The sequence below is a fragment of the Diabrotica virgifera genome, chromosome 3, assembly GCF_917563875.1.
Source record: "Diabrotica virgifera virgifera chromosome 3, PGI_DIABVI_V3a".
NCBI lineage: Eukaryota > Metazoa > Arthropoda > Insecta > Coleoptera > Chrysomelidae > Diabrotica > Diabrotica virgifera.
The window spans coordinates 246579443-246596312 of record NC_065445.1 but is presented as its reverse complement, the minus strand read 5'-3'; the positions used below and the strand labels follow the sequence as shown (position 1 = coordinate 246596312).

General features: G+C 33.2%; 1 protein-coding gene across 3 annotated transcripts in view; it reads left to right on the top strand.

Moving 5' to 3' along the window:
* LOC114334270 (leucine-rich repeat transmembrane neuronal protein 3) overlaps positions 1 to 16870 on the top strand; it is a 44040-nt gene that overhangs the window by 25850 nt on the left and 1320 nt on the right. For 2 of the 3 annotated variants that reach the window (XM_028284310.2, XM_028284311.2), the window contains exons 4-8: positions 4086 to 4276; positions 5614 to 5821; positions 9994 to 10175; positions 10557 to 10690; positions 11018 to 11191. In XM_028284310.2, the coding sequence (XP_028140111.2) occupies positions 4086 to 4276; positions 5614 to 5821; positions 9994 to 10175; positions 10557 to 10690; positions 11018 to 11191 (889 nt within the window). The remainder of the gene's footprint in view (positions 1 to 4085; positions 4277 to 5613; positions 5822 to 9993; positions 10176 to 10556; positions 10691 to 11017; positions 11192 to 16870) is intronic. The other variant, XM_028284312.2, reaches the window with a different exon arrangement.

The following is a 16870-nucleotide window of genomic DNA, read 5'->3' as shown; positions in this document are numbered from 1 at the left end:
GCAACAATACAACACTGGAGACCTTGCGAAAGTAAACGGCCGAGAGGAAGACCATAGATGAGGTGGATTGATGATAATGACAGGGAAACGGGAACAAATTGGAAATATGCTGCTCAGGATAGAGACCGATGGAATGAGTTGGGAGATGCATATGTCCAAATGTGGACGATAGAAGGCAAAGATGAATAAGAAGAAAAAGTATTGGCTGGACGATAAACACGGGTTTGTCTAGTATAGATCGATTGTCTTTTGATCACTGTGCTAAAATTGAGGATTACTGTAAATATAGAGCACAAAGTTCATGATAATTAGCAAGAAAAAGGTAACAGAAAGTCAAATCCACTTCAACCAAACCCCAGTAGAAAGAGCGATGAACTAAAGCTACAACTACTGCTTTAACGGAGAGAGCTCATAAGACTTTCGTGGACTGGCCAGTCGTAAATGAGAAGGTCCTCAGAAGAATGAAGAATAACCGAGACCACGATCAAATCTCGAAAGCTACAGTACCTATTTCGGACACATTATGAGAAATGAATCCAGATTATGTTCTGCTACAAGCCATCCTGAACCATTTATATATCGATTGATTATTTTTGTATCGATATATTCTTTCAATAGTATCGATATCGATAATATTGATACCGATCCGAATGGAGTATCGCAAACTAAAGTGCAATATAAATTTAACATTGTAACCCAATGGGTATTGGCCGTTTTTTTGTCCAGTTATAATAACCGACAGGTTAAACCGTAACTAAAAAAAAAACGGTATAACCGAAAACCGGTGTTTTGTCAACAACCGCCATCCCTACTACAACTATAATCTTTCCGACCCCTTAAAAAATTGTCGGACAATATCACCAGTAAATTGTAACCATTATTATATCAAACAATCCTGCAAAAAATCATCATTTATGACTCCATAGGCGGTCCCCAAAGGGGGGCGCACGCATCACAGTCAAAAAAATTTATACCCTCACATCTGATCTTTGCAGGGTTGTTTGATAAAAATATTTTTCTACGACCGTTTAATAACATGCTCATTATTCGCTATTTTTCATAGATAATAGCACTCATTACTGTACCTGTGAGTAATAATTCATTACTCACCGGCTGAAGTTACTCACGGGTCATTACTCACGGGCTGAAGTTAAAGTCATGTCACTCATGCCACTTTTATTATTAATCGTATATAAACTGCAAATAAAATTACTTAAAGTTGTTTATTTAATACAATAATTATTGTAATTTATATCAATAATTAATTTCAAAAAAATTTTAAAGGAATTTTAACTGTAACAATGTCAGTATATTTTTTACGTTTATATCTTGTTTACTAAAAATTTTGACGTTTATCATTTATTTTAGTGACAGTGACATTAGCTCATTTCATTTATGTTAATTGGAATTTATAACTAATATTGTGTTTATTTTTCAAGTTATATTGTGTTAAATATGTTATAATATATTATGTATACTAGTTATATTATTATATTAGATACAGTCGGAAAAATGAAAGAATACCCATGAACGAACATATAAAACACGCTGTATTATCCTGTCACCGTGTCACAAAGAAAATTGTCCAGTGCAAGTACATGTAACAATAATTATTACATGTACTTGCGCTGGCCAATTTTTTGTGTGACACGATGACAGGAAAATACAGCGTGTTTTATATGTTCGTTCATGGGTATTCTTTAATTTTTCCTACTGTATCGTTATTTGTAAATATACATTTTAACTATTGAAATACGTCCGACGATAACAACCATTTCCTATTTATTAAATTAATTGACAGTAGGTACAAATTTAAGCTTATAATTTTTCGGAAACGAGAACTTATATTGACTATTTCTAGTTGTATTTTTACAATAAATAATAATTTGGTAATAGTAGGCAACCAATTATTCAGCCACGCACTAGGGTTAAATAGCATTTAGGTATTCTTGTAAATTATTAGGTATAATTTAAATCTTGAGTAGTTGATAATTAAATTTTTTACTAATTAAAATAAAAAAAAAGGTCGTAGAAAAAGTATAGTATTCTACTCGCATGTAATGGCTATTACTCACGATGATGAAGTTTGCGACACGAGCCGTAGGCGAGTGTCGCAAACTTCATCATCGTGAGTAATATCCATCATTACATGCTCGTTGAATAATATACTATTACAAGTAACTGGTAATACTGTCTGACAAATTCTTAAGGGTACCTACTCTAGTTGTCGGACGTCTCGAAAATTTGGCAAAATAGAAAAGTTGTCCGACTCAGCATGCAGAGCCTATTTTACTTCAAATCAGGCCCGAGGCACTACACAATTTTCGGGCCCCTAAGTAGGTATAATTTAATAGTAGTTATGTAATAATAACTTTTCAAGTATATTAATTATCTAATAAAAATTGAATAGGTATATAGTACATTATTGGTACATTATACATAACAATAAAAACATTTTAATTAACTTCCATAACTAAAATATAATTATAATAAAACAAATACTGTCTCTACAGAAAAGAACAAAAAATAAATATTATAAATACTTAGTAAAAAAAAACAAAATAGACTAAATTAACATTTTTTTCTTATTTTTATTTCACTAAATTTATTAATTATTACATTTTTATAAATTTTTTGTAATATATCCTTTTCTATATTTAAAATAGCCAAAGACGACAGATTTTGTTGATTTAGAGAATTTCTTAACCCGGCACCTGCCACGTGGGGTGCTACCAGCACCCCATAACACATTTTTATCAAATATTTGGTATTACAAGTTTGGTAACCGTGCTGTGCGTTAAAATAGCTTTCTATAATATTATAGAGCATAGATGTGTTAGCGTTTGAAGTAGTTATTTAGTGTCATTCTGAACTTGTAGCCCTAAACTCGAATTGGGGTGTCATCATCTGGCACTTTAAGTTTAAATTTTTTTTTTGTATTTTTGATAAACAAGTCAAATTTACATTTTTTTTATTGAAATAACTGATTTAAATTATTAATATATACTCTATACTCACCAAATCTTAATTTTTTAGAAATTTTACTTGACTTCATTTATTATGGCTTGGTACTTGCTAATTTGCTTATCACACCTTTTTCATTTTATTTTTTAGCTTGTATAACATATTAGTGGCTAATAAGTTAATAAAACATGTTTTTTTATATTCTTGTGTTACTCATCACATTATTTTGTTTTTTAAACAAGTAGATCACAGGAAATTTTTAAGGGGTGCTGCGAGCACCCCACGTGGCAGTTGATGCCTTGCAAAGCCATGTGGCAGGTGCCGGGTTAAATACGACTTTAATCTATTCAGTACCAAGAAAGATCTTTTCCCTGAAGCGTTGCTAATGGGTACATTATAGTTAAATAAATTTTAAGCGTTTCTACATTTGTAAATAATTGATGGATTCGACCGTTACTTGATGGAAGTTCATTTTATCTAACAATAAAACACTGAAAACGTTTGTTTTCTAACTTCCACAAAATTTATTATAACTAAGTGACTACAGCTGTTTCGGCGGAGTGCCTTTCTCAAGTGATATAGTTTACATTTATAAATGTATATATTATATACATTTGTAAATGTATATGGTGTCATTTTCAATCAAATAGGTCATCATACTTTGCGGATTTTGTAAGATATTAGATGTGTGTACTGTAAAGTTCTTTAAAATGTGCTACTTTTTCCACTAAATCATCAACATCGATGTCGTTCTAATATTCGGTAATAGTTTTCAAGTCTCAAATAGGTAAAGAACTATTTATTTTAAAATTTTCATGCCATTTTAAAAAAATTATAAGAACGGTTTATGGTTTATGAATGTAACTCTTATTGTTATCATATTTATCATTTCCTGTTCGTAAAATGAAAGAATTTTAAAAATTTATTTTGTTATTGTAATAAATTTTTTTTGGTGATTTTTCCGGGCCCCATTAAAATGCGGGCCCGAGGCAGGTGCCTCAAGGGCCTGGTGGTAAAATAGGCCCTGTCAACATGAATAACTGAATAAAAAAAGTCTCACGAGGGAGGTAATACATTTTTTTAATGGTGGGCCAATGACTATAATTTTTTGTAATTTTCAGGAACTGTATCTTCAAAACACCGAAATCAAAACGCTGCCTGACAATATGTTGCATACACCACAATATTTAAGGGTTTTAGATTTATCAGGAAACCACGGCATTGAAAAAATACCAGAAACTTTGTATCAAGGAAGAAACCTAGAAAAGCTGTACCTAAATAACACTGGATTTGTCAACTTAACAGAGAAAAAGTAAGAATACAATAGATCTTTCATATTAAAAAAGGTTTACTGTTGGCACATTCATTTTCATTTTGCATAATTTTTTTACGAGTGGTGTATTTCATTTCATGTTCAATTTTTTTTGTGACTTTGATTTATCAGTCCGATCTTTTACTTTTGCAAATACATACGTGATTTATTTATTAAACACACGTGTTTAGCATAAAGAACAGAATAATTTAATAGCGGCAACAATGAACTATTATTTAATTATTATCAAGACAAGTGATAAAACAAAATGTAGACCTAAGAAAATACTAACAAAACAATAAGAACAGAAGAAGATAAAAGGAGTGAAAATAAGTAAGTAGATAATTTCATGGGAAAAGTGAAAAATTGGAGAAAATGGAATAAAATATTGGAAAGCAAGAAAACTCAAAAAATCTTTGTCATTAAAATTATGTTTAGGAAAAACTAACATCCAATAAATAATTAAAGAGTACACCCCATTAAGACAGGCAAAATACCCTCACTTCCAGAATTCAGCGCAATTTTAACCCTCCACCCCTCAACCCTACACCCTTTCTTTGGAAGAAACAAGATCAAACCCCCAAAACCGTGGGGATTTTTTTGCGGGTCATTTTTATGGGTTTGAACGCTTTTCGCCCAATGTCCTAAGGGCCTCAGATACTTCAAATTCTATATGAGATATAAGAAAATCTTAATTTAATCTATTTTGAAGTCTATAACATTGGGAAAATCACCAAAACCCCCAAACAACAGTGTTTCTGGTTTTTGAACCTTATGAAAAAATCCTTATCTGGGAAAAATTAGAATTTATAGTTTTTGATAAAATACACAACCAACTGTTGGCCTGTGTCCATCTTACTGGCAAGTACCACACGTTACCATCGAGCAGTGAATCATGTTGCCCTTTGAGCACTCCTAAAATTTTATCGCTTAACATCGACTTAGAGTCGCCACTAACATCATCTTTTAAAAATGTAAATCCTGTTTCTCGATGTCACCTATTCTGCAAGGTTGCTAGTTTCATGTACTTAGCAGAACGCACTGAAGATGATCTGATCTAGATTGAAAACGTTTTACGAATCCTTTTGGATGACTTCATTATACAAACGAAGTTTTTACTTGTTCTGTATGATTTTTAATTATGGTATACAGCCAGCTACTGGGACTTTCCCATTGATTTTTGTTTCTTATTTTTTAATCACATAGAAGGAAAAAAAGAAAACAATTGAATTCTGGGAGTGGGGCATTTTGCCTATCTTAAAGAAGGTACCCTTTATTAAACTATCTTGTTTGTCAAATGACTTTATACGAATTCATAAACACCATTTCCATTTTAGCGGATTTCCACCTCTGCCATCTCTTCAAGTACTCCATCTGTGTAGAAACGAGCATCTACACCGTATTGCAAGATTCGCTTTTGCAGGTTTAACAAATTTGACAGATCTGAGACTATGCGATAATATTGATTTAACTACCATAGATGATTTTGCTTTCGCCAAATCGACTAATGTTAGCGGCGGGGTTATCTGGCCACCTCTTAAAAAGGTAAGTCCTTGAACATAACAAAATTACTTTTAGATTATTTAAAATCGTTTATTGAGTGTACTATAACTTATAGCTTTATTTCCCAAATGTAACAAACAGACAAAGAATACAAAAGACTATGACAATAAAAAGGTAAAGTCAAATAATTCTACTTCTTCATTTTTTAATACAGTGATGAGTGCGCTAATAACCGGCAAAATAACGGAAAAGACGCAAAACATAATACGTTGCGAAATAAAAAGACATGAAACTAGTAGAGCTGGAAAATTATCAATAGAAACCTATAAATTTACATTATATTGATAGTTTCCCACTTGTAGACGTATCGGAGTCAAACTGTCATAGGAGAATTTTACAAAATTCGGTTTTGTAGTGACAGCTTTTCTTTAGTAAACCAAAAATGAATACAAGATAATGACAAATACCTGATTTAAACTTGATTTAAACTTGATTTAAACTAAGGTTTCATACATGGAAGGGACGAGATAATACACATTACATAATCAGGAATCAGATAAATAATATTCTGGTATATAAGAGATAGGTACATAGAGATCAGATATGTCGACAGTATAACGACAAAAAATTCGATTGAATTCGAAAATACGACCCCATGAGATAATCCACATTACATAATCAGGAATCAGATAAATTATATTCTGGTATATAAGAAACACAGCAGATTACAAAGAGGTAAACAAAGCTATCAGAAGGAACATTAAGGAAAGTCAAAGGAGAGTACAGGAAGAAAAAATAGAAAAACCATTGAACAAAATAAAAATATGAAATGCTTAAAACCACAGCTTGGAAGCATACAGATTCATAGTGTAAAGAACAAAGAAGGCATAGAGACTAATATAATATAGAAGAAATTATACATATAACACAAGAATATTATAAAAACCTGTACAATACAAAACAGAAACCAACACAAGAAATCCTTAAGCAACTACAAATAAAAATAAAAAATGTCAATTCCGACTTACAACCAGAAATCAGTAAGAATGAGATAAAAAGAGCACTCAAGGAGATGAAGAATAATAAATTGCCAGGAAAAGACGGGATAACTTAAAAATGCTAAAAAATGGTGGGAAAACAACTAGAGACGTTTTGTACATACTTATGAATAAAATTTTAATGACAAAACAAATACCCAACACTTGGAACGAAGCAGTAACATTGTTACTATTTAAGAAAGGAGATAAAAAGGATCTAAAGAATTACAGACCCATAACTTTACTAAATGTGATGTACAAACTATTAACCAAGATATTAACAAACATATTAACAACTAAATTAGATGGATACCAGGCAAGAGAACAAGCCGATTTTAGAAAAAACTTCAGTACAGGTGACCACCTTTTAACGATGAAGATATTAATCGAAAAAGCTAACGAATATCATATCCCACTATACATGGCATTTACTGACTTCGAAAAAGCATTAGATAGTGTGGAACACTGGGCAGTAAAGAATTCCCTACAAAACAGCAGAATAGACTGCAGATATACCGACTTAATTACAAATATATATAATAAGGCAACAACAACTATTAAGATAATGAAACAAACGGAGCCTATTAAAATAAACCGAGTAGTAAGACAAGGAGATACCACCTCGCCCAAGCTATTCAACAAAGCTCTAGAAGATGTGTTTAAACAACTACACTGGGATGGCTTGGGTATAAACATAAACGGGCAATATCTGAATCACGTACGATATGCTGATGATATTGTATTAATAACAGAAAGAAGTGAAGAACTACAAAGAATGATGGAAGAACTAGATAGAGAATCGACAAAGATAGGACTGAAGATGAATTACAGTAAAACAAAAACCATGACCAATCAACAAGAAGAACTAACAATTACAGTGGCGCAAACAAAAATAGAGCAAGTAAAAGAGTATATATATATTTAGGACAAATCACTAGATTAAATAAAGAAAATCAGACCGAAGAAATAAAGAGAAGAATAAGATTGGCCTGGACATCATTCTGAAAACTGTCTTATATTCTAAAGAACAGAAAATACCCGCAATATCTAATAACAAGAGTCTTCAGTCAATGTATACTCCCTGTTCTAATATATGGCTCTCAGACATGGACGTTTACAAAAGAAAATATGGAAAAAATAGCAAAGACAGAAAGATCCATGGAACGACAAATGCTGAACATTAAACTATCCGACAGGAAAAGAAACGAATGGATCCGTAACAAAACAAAAGTTAAGGATATCTCAACCCAAGTAGCAAAGCTTAAATGGAAGTTCGCCGGACACACCATACGGCAGAAGGATGAAAGATGGACTAAGACGATTATACATTGGAGACCGTGGAACCACAAACGAAAAAGGGGAAGGCCACAAATGCGATGGTCAGATGACCTGAAGAAGCACACTGGGTCAAAATGGATGCAAATTGCCCAAGATAGAGAGGCATGGAAGAAGGAAGAGGAGGCCTATATCCAAGGATGGATGTTTAGGGCTGATTAGATATTTGATGGATTCGACCGTTACTTGATGGAAGTTCATTTTATCTAACAATAAAACACTGAAAACGTTTGTTTTCTATACTTCCACAAAATTTATTATAACTAAGTGACTACAGCTGTTTCGGCGGAGTGCCTTTCTCAAGTGATATAGTTTACAATGTGTTTGCCTTTTTAAGAGTGGTGTGTACAAACTAACTTGTGGTGACTGTCCGAAAACGTACATCGGTCAAACTGGCAGAACTTTTGACAAACGGATAGCAGAACACAAAAGGGCATTCAACAATAGAAAAACAGACACTTCTACATACGCACTTCACCTTCTAGATCATAATCATTCTTTCAATGAAGAGTTTCAAATTCTACATATTCAAAATAAAGGCCTTAAGCTATCTTTTTTAGAATCTATGGAAATTAATAAACTGAAAAATACAGATATAATTCTGAATGACCAACTCGAGACAAACAGCTCCCCACTCCTCAACCTCTTCAGTTGAAGACTTAAAAAGGCAAACACATTGTAAACTATATCACTTGAGAAAGGCACTCCGCCGAAACAGCTGTAGTCACTTAGTTATAATAAATTTTGTGGAAGTATAGAAAACAAACGTTTTCAGTGTTTTACTGATTAGATATGTAGATATAAGAGAACAGATACATATAGATACATAGAGATCAGATATGTCAACAGTCTAACGACATATCCTAGTGCAGATATCGATTCAGACCACAATCCTCCCAAAGCTGACATCAAATTCAAACTCAAAAAAATTTCCCAAAAGTCTCAGAACACCAAAAATAAATATAATAGAGGATAACAAAAAACAAATCGAAGAACGTCTAAATAACGAGCTTAGCAAACTCATGCACTAAAATAATGGTGTGGAAGTATGGAAAATGTTTAAGATAGTATCATCTTACAAAAAGACCATCATCATCATCATTATCATGGTGCTATAGCCCTTAAAGGGCCTCGGCTTTCTCAAGCTTTCTGCGCCATTCTGTTGTTTGCTTGGATTTTTCAGTTGGCAACACCGATTTTGTCAGCATCCTGTGCTCAATATCGAACGTTACTACATACTGGCTCAACAGAAAATGAATTTAGATCAAAAAAATATTCCTTTTTATAGAAAAAAAATTGCAGTCACCTTGGTGTGTGGTCTGAACGGTCTCTGGGAACATTTTCAAACAAACCGTGATGAAACTGAAATTGACCAAACTAACAGGATATCTTTCGACGCTTTTTTGAGAAATTATCTTCTATATTCGCAAACCAAAAGATTTGGAACTGTAAGGATGATCCATAACGGAATTTAAAAAGTTTATTACATAAAATGTTTAGGTACATCTCCGTAAGAACTTCTAAAGGCACGTTTCTACTAGGTTGGCGCTCCGCGCTTCCCGGAACTGCTCCAATCGATACGGCATGTGCTCCTCTACATATAAACATTCACCGATTGGAGTGCCGAGGCGGAGCGCGTATTGTTGCACGTTCCGAGAGCTCCAACGTATCCGCTATGTGGAGCAGTTGCAGGAGCGCGGAGCGCCAACATAGTGGGTACCTGCCTTGAGGGATCATAGGAGAATATTACCACAGTAAGCGTTATTTTTGAAAAGATTCGCTGGAGGCATCTACAGTTATTTCGTGGTAGTTTTATCACTTTGAATTTTTTTTTGTTTTTAGCTTTATATTGGAAACAACAAATTGTCTTACGTAGACAGCGACATCGTAGCCCGTTGGGACTCTTTGACCGAATTAGACATTAGAGATAATCCATGGACTTGTGACTGTGAAAACCAATGGCTAATAGACGAATTAATGCCTATTTACATTAAAATCGATGAAAATTCTGCCAAGCAGGTTATGTAAGTGTTTTGTCTTTCCCTATAAAGTCTCATTAATATTTCTCTGTAATTGTGATGGTATTCAACTTGTAATCAGCTTGTAGAATTATAAGGATTTTTTTTATTCTGGAGATCAACTTGGGGTCTGGAGATATTTTTAAAAATATCTAGATGTTTTCATTGGCGGTGGGAATCGATCCCCGGCCATCTACGTGATAGTCGAATGCTCTACCGCCTCAGGCCTGATCTATCCTCCTGCAGATTGATCATATTAAAATTAACAAATTACAAAAGATCATGTTCCTAAAATCACTGAAGAAACAAGAAAATAGTTTGACTCTGTGTTCATAATATAAAATATTAAAGAAAACCTAGTATTAACCATCCATTACCATGTTATAGGTGTGCTGCTCCTATTGAGATGGAAAAGACTTCCTTCCATCAGCTTCTAGTTCGCCAAAGTCAGATGAGATGTTTAGACAGTTATGGACATAGACCAGAAAAGGACGGACTACTACTTGTAGGAGTCTTAACAGGTAAATTTATATTTCCGCATGGCCTAGACTGCCTATAACCTAAGATGCAACTATCAGATATCAGATCTTAACAATTTTATAAGAAAGTTTGTCAAAACATATGAATTTCGCTCAAGACTAAAGTACCTTTACATATATTACACAATATCGAAAATTGTTAAATGAATAGTAATTTGGAATTAAACACTGTGTTTTGATATGCAATTACATCCTTCTAGTGGAAAAAAAATTCATTTTTCTCAAATTAGTCCTAGACAACATTTTTATTTATTACAAATACGTTATTAAGACTCTTCTAATTGATCAAATTTCCATTTTGTTCCAAAGATAAGAATGTGGAAGAGACCAACAAACCACCAGACGCATTACCAGAATCAGATGAGTCACTGAAATTTATTTTATACCATGAGCAAGAAAGTGATGACGATTATGTTGAAATGAATGATCTTTACGTTGAACGCACGAATGCCTACTTCAACTTACTCTGTGGATTTACTGTAGGTAAGGAAGACCAAATTTCTATTGTTAAGGCATGTATACACTATGTCCGCGCTCCTCTTGCGCTCCGCGCTCCTGTAACTGCTCCACCGTGCAACATTGCAACGTGCAACATTGCGCGTTCCGCCTCAGCACTCCAATCGCTGGTGGTTTATATGTAGAGGAGCGCATGCCGTATCTATGGAGCAGTTGCAGGGAGCGCATAACGCAAGAGGTTCGCGAAGATAGTGGATACGTGTCTTTACATTTAAACGAAATGTGATAGAAGGATGATATTAATAATAGAATTAAAGTGCATCAAAGTATTACATATTACATCAGAAGCAGCGTTTTGATTTTTTTAATCGGGGATTTTCAAGGAAGCCGTGCTTTAAAAACAAAAATATCTCTAGATTTACTGAAAGATATAGGGAACTAATGTCGAACAAGTAAACCAATATGCATATCTTGGAACAACGATCGACTCCACAAATGATTACTCACAGGAAATTAAAATCAGAATCGAAAAGATTAGAGCAAATTTCATCAAAATGATAAGAGTGTGCTCTGCATAATAGATTTAAAGTTAGAGCTAATAGTTATATTGGCTAGATGCTACGTTTTCTCGACTTTATTTTACGAAATGTAAGCTTGGACCTTGAATGCGGTATCAATGGAAAAATTGGAATCATTCGAGTTGCGGGTGTATGGAATAATTTTAAAAATATCATGGACAGAACACGTCGCAAACAAAGAGCTTCTCAGAAAGATGAATAAAGAAATGGAAATCTTAAATACAATCAAAACAAGAAAATTTAGTATCTCGGACATATTACACATGGAGAAATATACATCTTGCTCCAAATAATTATGTAGGGAAAGATTCAAGGAAAAAGATGTATCGGGGACGTAGTATCATGGCTGCGCAACCTGAGAGAATGGTACGGATGTACATCAAATGTTTTCAGAGAAGCAGAATAGGTATGATGATTGCCAACCTCCGTCACGGAGACGGCTCTTGAAGAAGAAGAATGGTTCCCTCCAAATAGATCAGCAAAACATTGAGAGAGTTACTCACTTTAAATATCTGGGATGATACATTGCAAACCAACAACTAGACCCAAACAAAGAGATCAAATACAAAATTGAAGCAGTTCACACAACGTTTATAAAAATGAAATCATTTTTCTGTAAACACAGCTTAAACGTAAAATTACGTCAAATAATGATCAAATATTATATTTGGTCAGTGTTGTTACATGGCATCGAGACCGGGACTCTGAAGTCTGATATGGTTATTTGACCAGAGGCGTTTGGGATGTCGATAGTGATGCAGATTAACGAAGCTGTGTTATATAGAGCAAATGTCGTTCATAAATTACATTTTGGACTTGTTATCTATTGGATTATTGAAGCGATAAATAAACTGTTTCTTCTATGTTGACTTATTTGATAAAAATTGTATAGCTAATTCAATAAATCCTCCTCTGATTCTGCTAATGCTATTGAGTCTCTAATAATAATTGGTGCATTCATAACACATCACATATAACGTTTTTTGTTTGTTTTATATTTAATTTACTTACAACAAGCACTACAGAAACATGGAATAAATACTGCTCAGAATTATACAAAGGCACTTCAAAAGATGCATCAGTCCCAGAACGCAAGAAACATGCAACAAATAGGCAGAACCAATCATTTTACGAACAGAAGTAGAGATAGTTCTCAACAAACTAAGAAAAAAACATAGATGTTATACCAGTAATATATTCATGCAATATAGGATATTTGCAACTTTACACGGCTCACAGGTGAATTGCCTGATGAGCGGTGCGTTTCAATCTTTATCGCTATCCATAAAAAAGAATTACTAACCGTATGCAGCAATTACAGAATCATTGCCCTTGTTTCTCATACTAGCAAAATCCTGCTACGTATGCAGGGTGTTTCATTGGGAAAGTAACATACGTTAACTGTAGTAAGAGGGCACTTAGGCGGTCTCAAAAATACCATACTTAATGGGTCTTACTTCAAAACAAAGATACTACGTGTTTTATCTATTATGCCATTTTATTATTTGGTTCATAACTTTTAACCACACTGTGTATTTATTTTATATTTGGCACGCAAATATTCTTTCAGGTGTACAATCAATTAGTTTATTTACAATTGTAAAAAATCCAGGCCCGAATTAAAAAATATTGGAAAAATGTTCCGACACAAAATCAACACCCTGTACATTATTTTTTTTAAAACGGATTTTGCATTTGAATAGAGGATGATAAACTAGATTTAGTGGTATAATTTGAATTTTCGGCAAAACGATTTTTCTGGTAAAATTTTGAATTTGAATTCTGAAATTATGCGAATTGCGAGAGCTCGAAGTAGAAAAAAAATTGAAATACGACTTACAACTTGTTAAACACACTGTATGATAAAGAGATCTACTTCCAGAGATATCCAAAGAATAATGCGAATCCGTACCAAGGAAAGAAACGCGTAAGCAGATACTGAACACCAAACAGATAATAGAAAAGCAAGGGAACACAATTTAACAATGCTGCGATGTTTCGTAGTTTAAACAAATGCTTTCGATTCAGCAAAATATATCCAATCTGAAGTATAATGGGAAATATGGAAGTGCCTAAGTACGTAACTACCTAGTTAATCTAATAAGAAATCTGTATGATATAACACGTTATGTTTGATTGACTTGAAGAAGGAATTTGACAGTTGAAGTCTTAAAGATATAATACATCTCCTGTATAATAAATATACTCCTCTGGATATTATAAAACAATTGAAAACGTGTATCAAAACAATAAGATGAAAGTCAAAATAAAGGGAAACTTATGGAAAATATAGATACAGGTAGATAATGGAATGAGACAGAGGGATTCACTAAGTCCTATGTTATATATCCAATCTAATAATGGATAGTCATAAAATGCATCAATAAAGAAAGAGGATACAGAAAGGGGAATGATCAAATTCAAATTTTATATTATGCAGAGGATACAATATTGATAGCCAAAAAAGTGAAGATACCTACCCTTCAAAGATTAGTTAGCAAAACATAGAGAGTGCTGGAAATAGTAGAAATGAGAATACTGAGAACAATACAGGAAACAAGCTGAGAAATCGAGTAAGGAGTGACAAGATCCGAGCAAAATGTAATGTATAGAATATAAATGAGTTTTTTTACGGCGCCGTAAGAGCAGTAAGCGCCGTAAAATTACGCGGCAGTAAGCGCTGTAAAAAGCATGGCCATACGGGGATGTAAATTACGGCGTGTCGCGAGATAAAAATACAGGTTTTTGGTCGTTGTTGTGGCTAGATACTTGTTGTGGCACTAATATACTGTGGAAAATAAAAACAGGAATAGATGTAAATAAAAATTTTAATTCTGGTAACTGTTTTAAACTCATTCATACATACTTTCAATATTATGATATTAGCCCGATCAAAGAACAATCTGACCCCAAAAGGATAAAGGAAGGATGAAAATTTGGGAATAGGTAGTTGAAATTGTCTATTATTATATAAGAAAAAGTTTACAATTCTACATCCCTCCATTTTATAAAAATGGAGGGGAATACCCCACTCTCGAAGAAGAAAAAATACATTCAAAATAAGACCGGAATTGGATAAAATGACTAATTCTAAACAACTTTTTTTCTATAGAGTTTTTTCACTAAGTCAATACTTTTCGAGTTATTTGCGAGTAAATATGTTCATGTTTAACAAAATAAAACATGTTTTTGGGCGGTTTTTCGGAGATAACTCAAAAAGTGAGTATTTTAGCGAAAAAAATATTCTTAGTAAAAATATAGCCCATAAAAATTGAAAAAAATGGTGTATACATGGGGTCTGTAGACCCAGTAGAAGCAGAGTTGCAGCTAATGAAAAGTAGGTTCTTCTTCGTCAAATTTCAAATCGAATATTTCAATGTGAAATAACCCAAAAACGGAGCACTTTTAGGGGAAAATTCATTTTAACTTTTTTAAAGTGTTTTAAAAAAGGTTTATTTTTGTTTTTTTTTAAACTTGTAATATTAAAAGTAAGTGAATTACGCTCAAAATATTGTTGGTCCTTTTTATTTTTTGGTACAAAAATCGCGAAACTCACCCCCTAATTAGCATCACATATAAATTTTAACATTAGTACTTCACAAGTTACTTCGTCTATGTATTATTTATATGATCTGTAAGTTTCATCGGTTCAAAGTACTTCGTTTTGAAAAAGCTGTAGTTAAAATGGTTTAAACGAGTAACTAATCACGAGCTTAGGCAAATTTTGAACAGCCATAGCCTAACCATTTTTGTCTAACAAGAAAACAAAAAATCAAGAATATTCAGAAAAGCAAAACGTACATTTTATTAGGTACTCTTTGAGATTTTTGGTATTCCTAATTGTTTTTAAGTTAATTCTATAAACAATTATGATTAAAAAAAAAAAAATAATAAAAGGGACCAACAATATTTTGAGCGTAATTCACTTACTTTTAATGTTAGAAGTTCTTTTAAAAAACAAAAATAAACCTTTTTTAAACACTTTAAAAAAGTTGAACGAAGTAATGAATTTTCCCCTAAAAGTGCTCCGTCTTTTGTTTATTCCACATTGAAATATTCGATTTGGAATTTGACGAAGAAGAACCTACAGTTCATTAGCTGCAACTCTGCTTCTACTGGGTCTGCAGACCTCATGCATACACCATTTTGTTAAATGTTTTATAAGCTTTATTTTTACTACGAATATTTTTTTTGCTAAAATACTTACTTTTTGAGTTATCTCCGAAAAAACATTTTTTTGTTGGTTGAAAATGAACACATTCACTCGCAAATAACTCAAAAAGTATTGACTTAGTAAGAAAACAGTAAGAAAACTCTATAGAACAAAAGTTACTTAGAATTAGTCATTTTATCCAATTACGGACTTATTTTGAACGTATATTTTTTCAACCCCGAGAAAAAATTTTTCACTCCGTATTTTCCAATTTTCGTAAAATGGAGGGGATGTAGAATTGTAAACTTTTTCTTATATAATAATAGACAATTTCAATTCAACTACCTATTCCCAAATTTTCATCCTTCCTTTATTTTTTTGGAGGTTTTCGTAAAATTTTGCGTTCCCTGATCGGGCTATAACTATAATGCCCAGAGTCCTGTTTAAAGGACTGGTTATAATTCAAAAAGCAAAATAATTTCATGAATATTTCTTTATTAAGAACAAGATTACTGATAATTATGTATAAGTAAAATTTTAAAATTTGTAAACAAAATAATTCCGGCGAAATGGGTTTAGTTAATTTTTTAACGAAAATCTAGCTCGCAGTCACAGTATATATAGGTTCCACAGTAAAACCACTCCTCTGTCGGCGCTTTGATCTCAAGAAGTAATACCGGCAGTACGCAATTGGTAATTCACCAGTGGTGGATGCGGGTTTTCCCTTTTAAAATCCGTACGTTTCTATGCGACTAGCAATGCGAGAGTGGGGCAAAAGCGACTAAGAACATTGCGAGGTCGCCATGCGCGACTACAGATTTTACTTCCAATTTTTCGGAGAGTGGTTCTACTATCCCTCTTTATACTGTGTCGCAGTCAAACACGCTGGTCTGACTACGCACTACGCAACGGCCAATAAAATGAATTCGTCCCTTCGTTTGTGACACGACGCCAAAGATGGGCCCGTTCGATGTT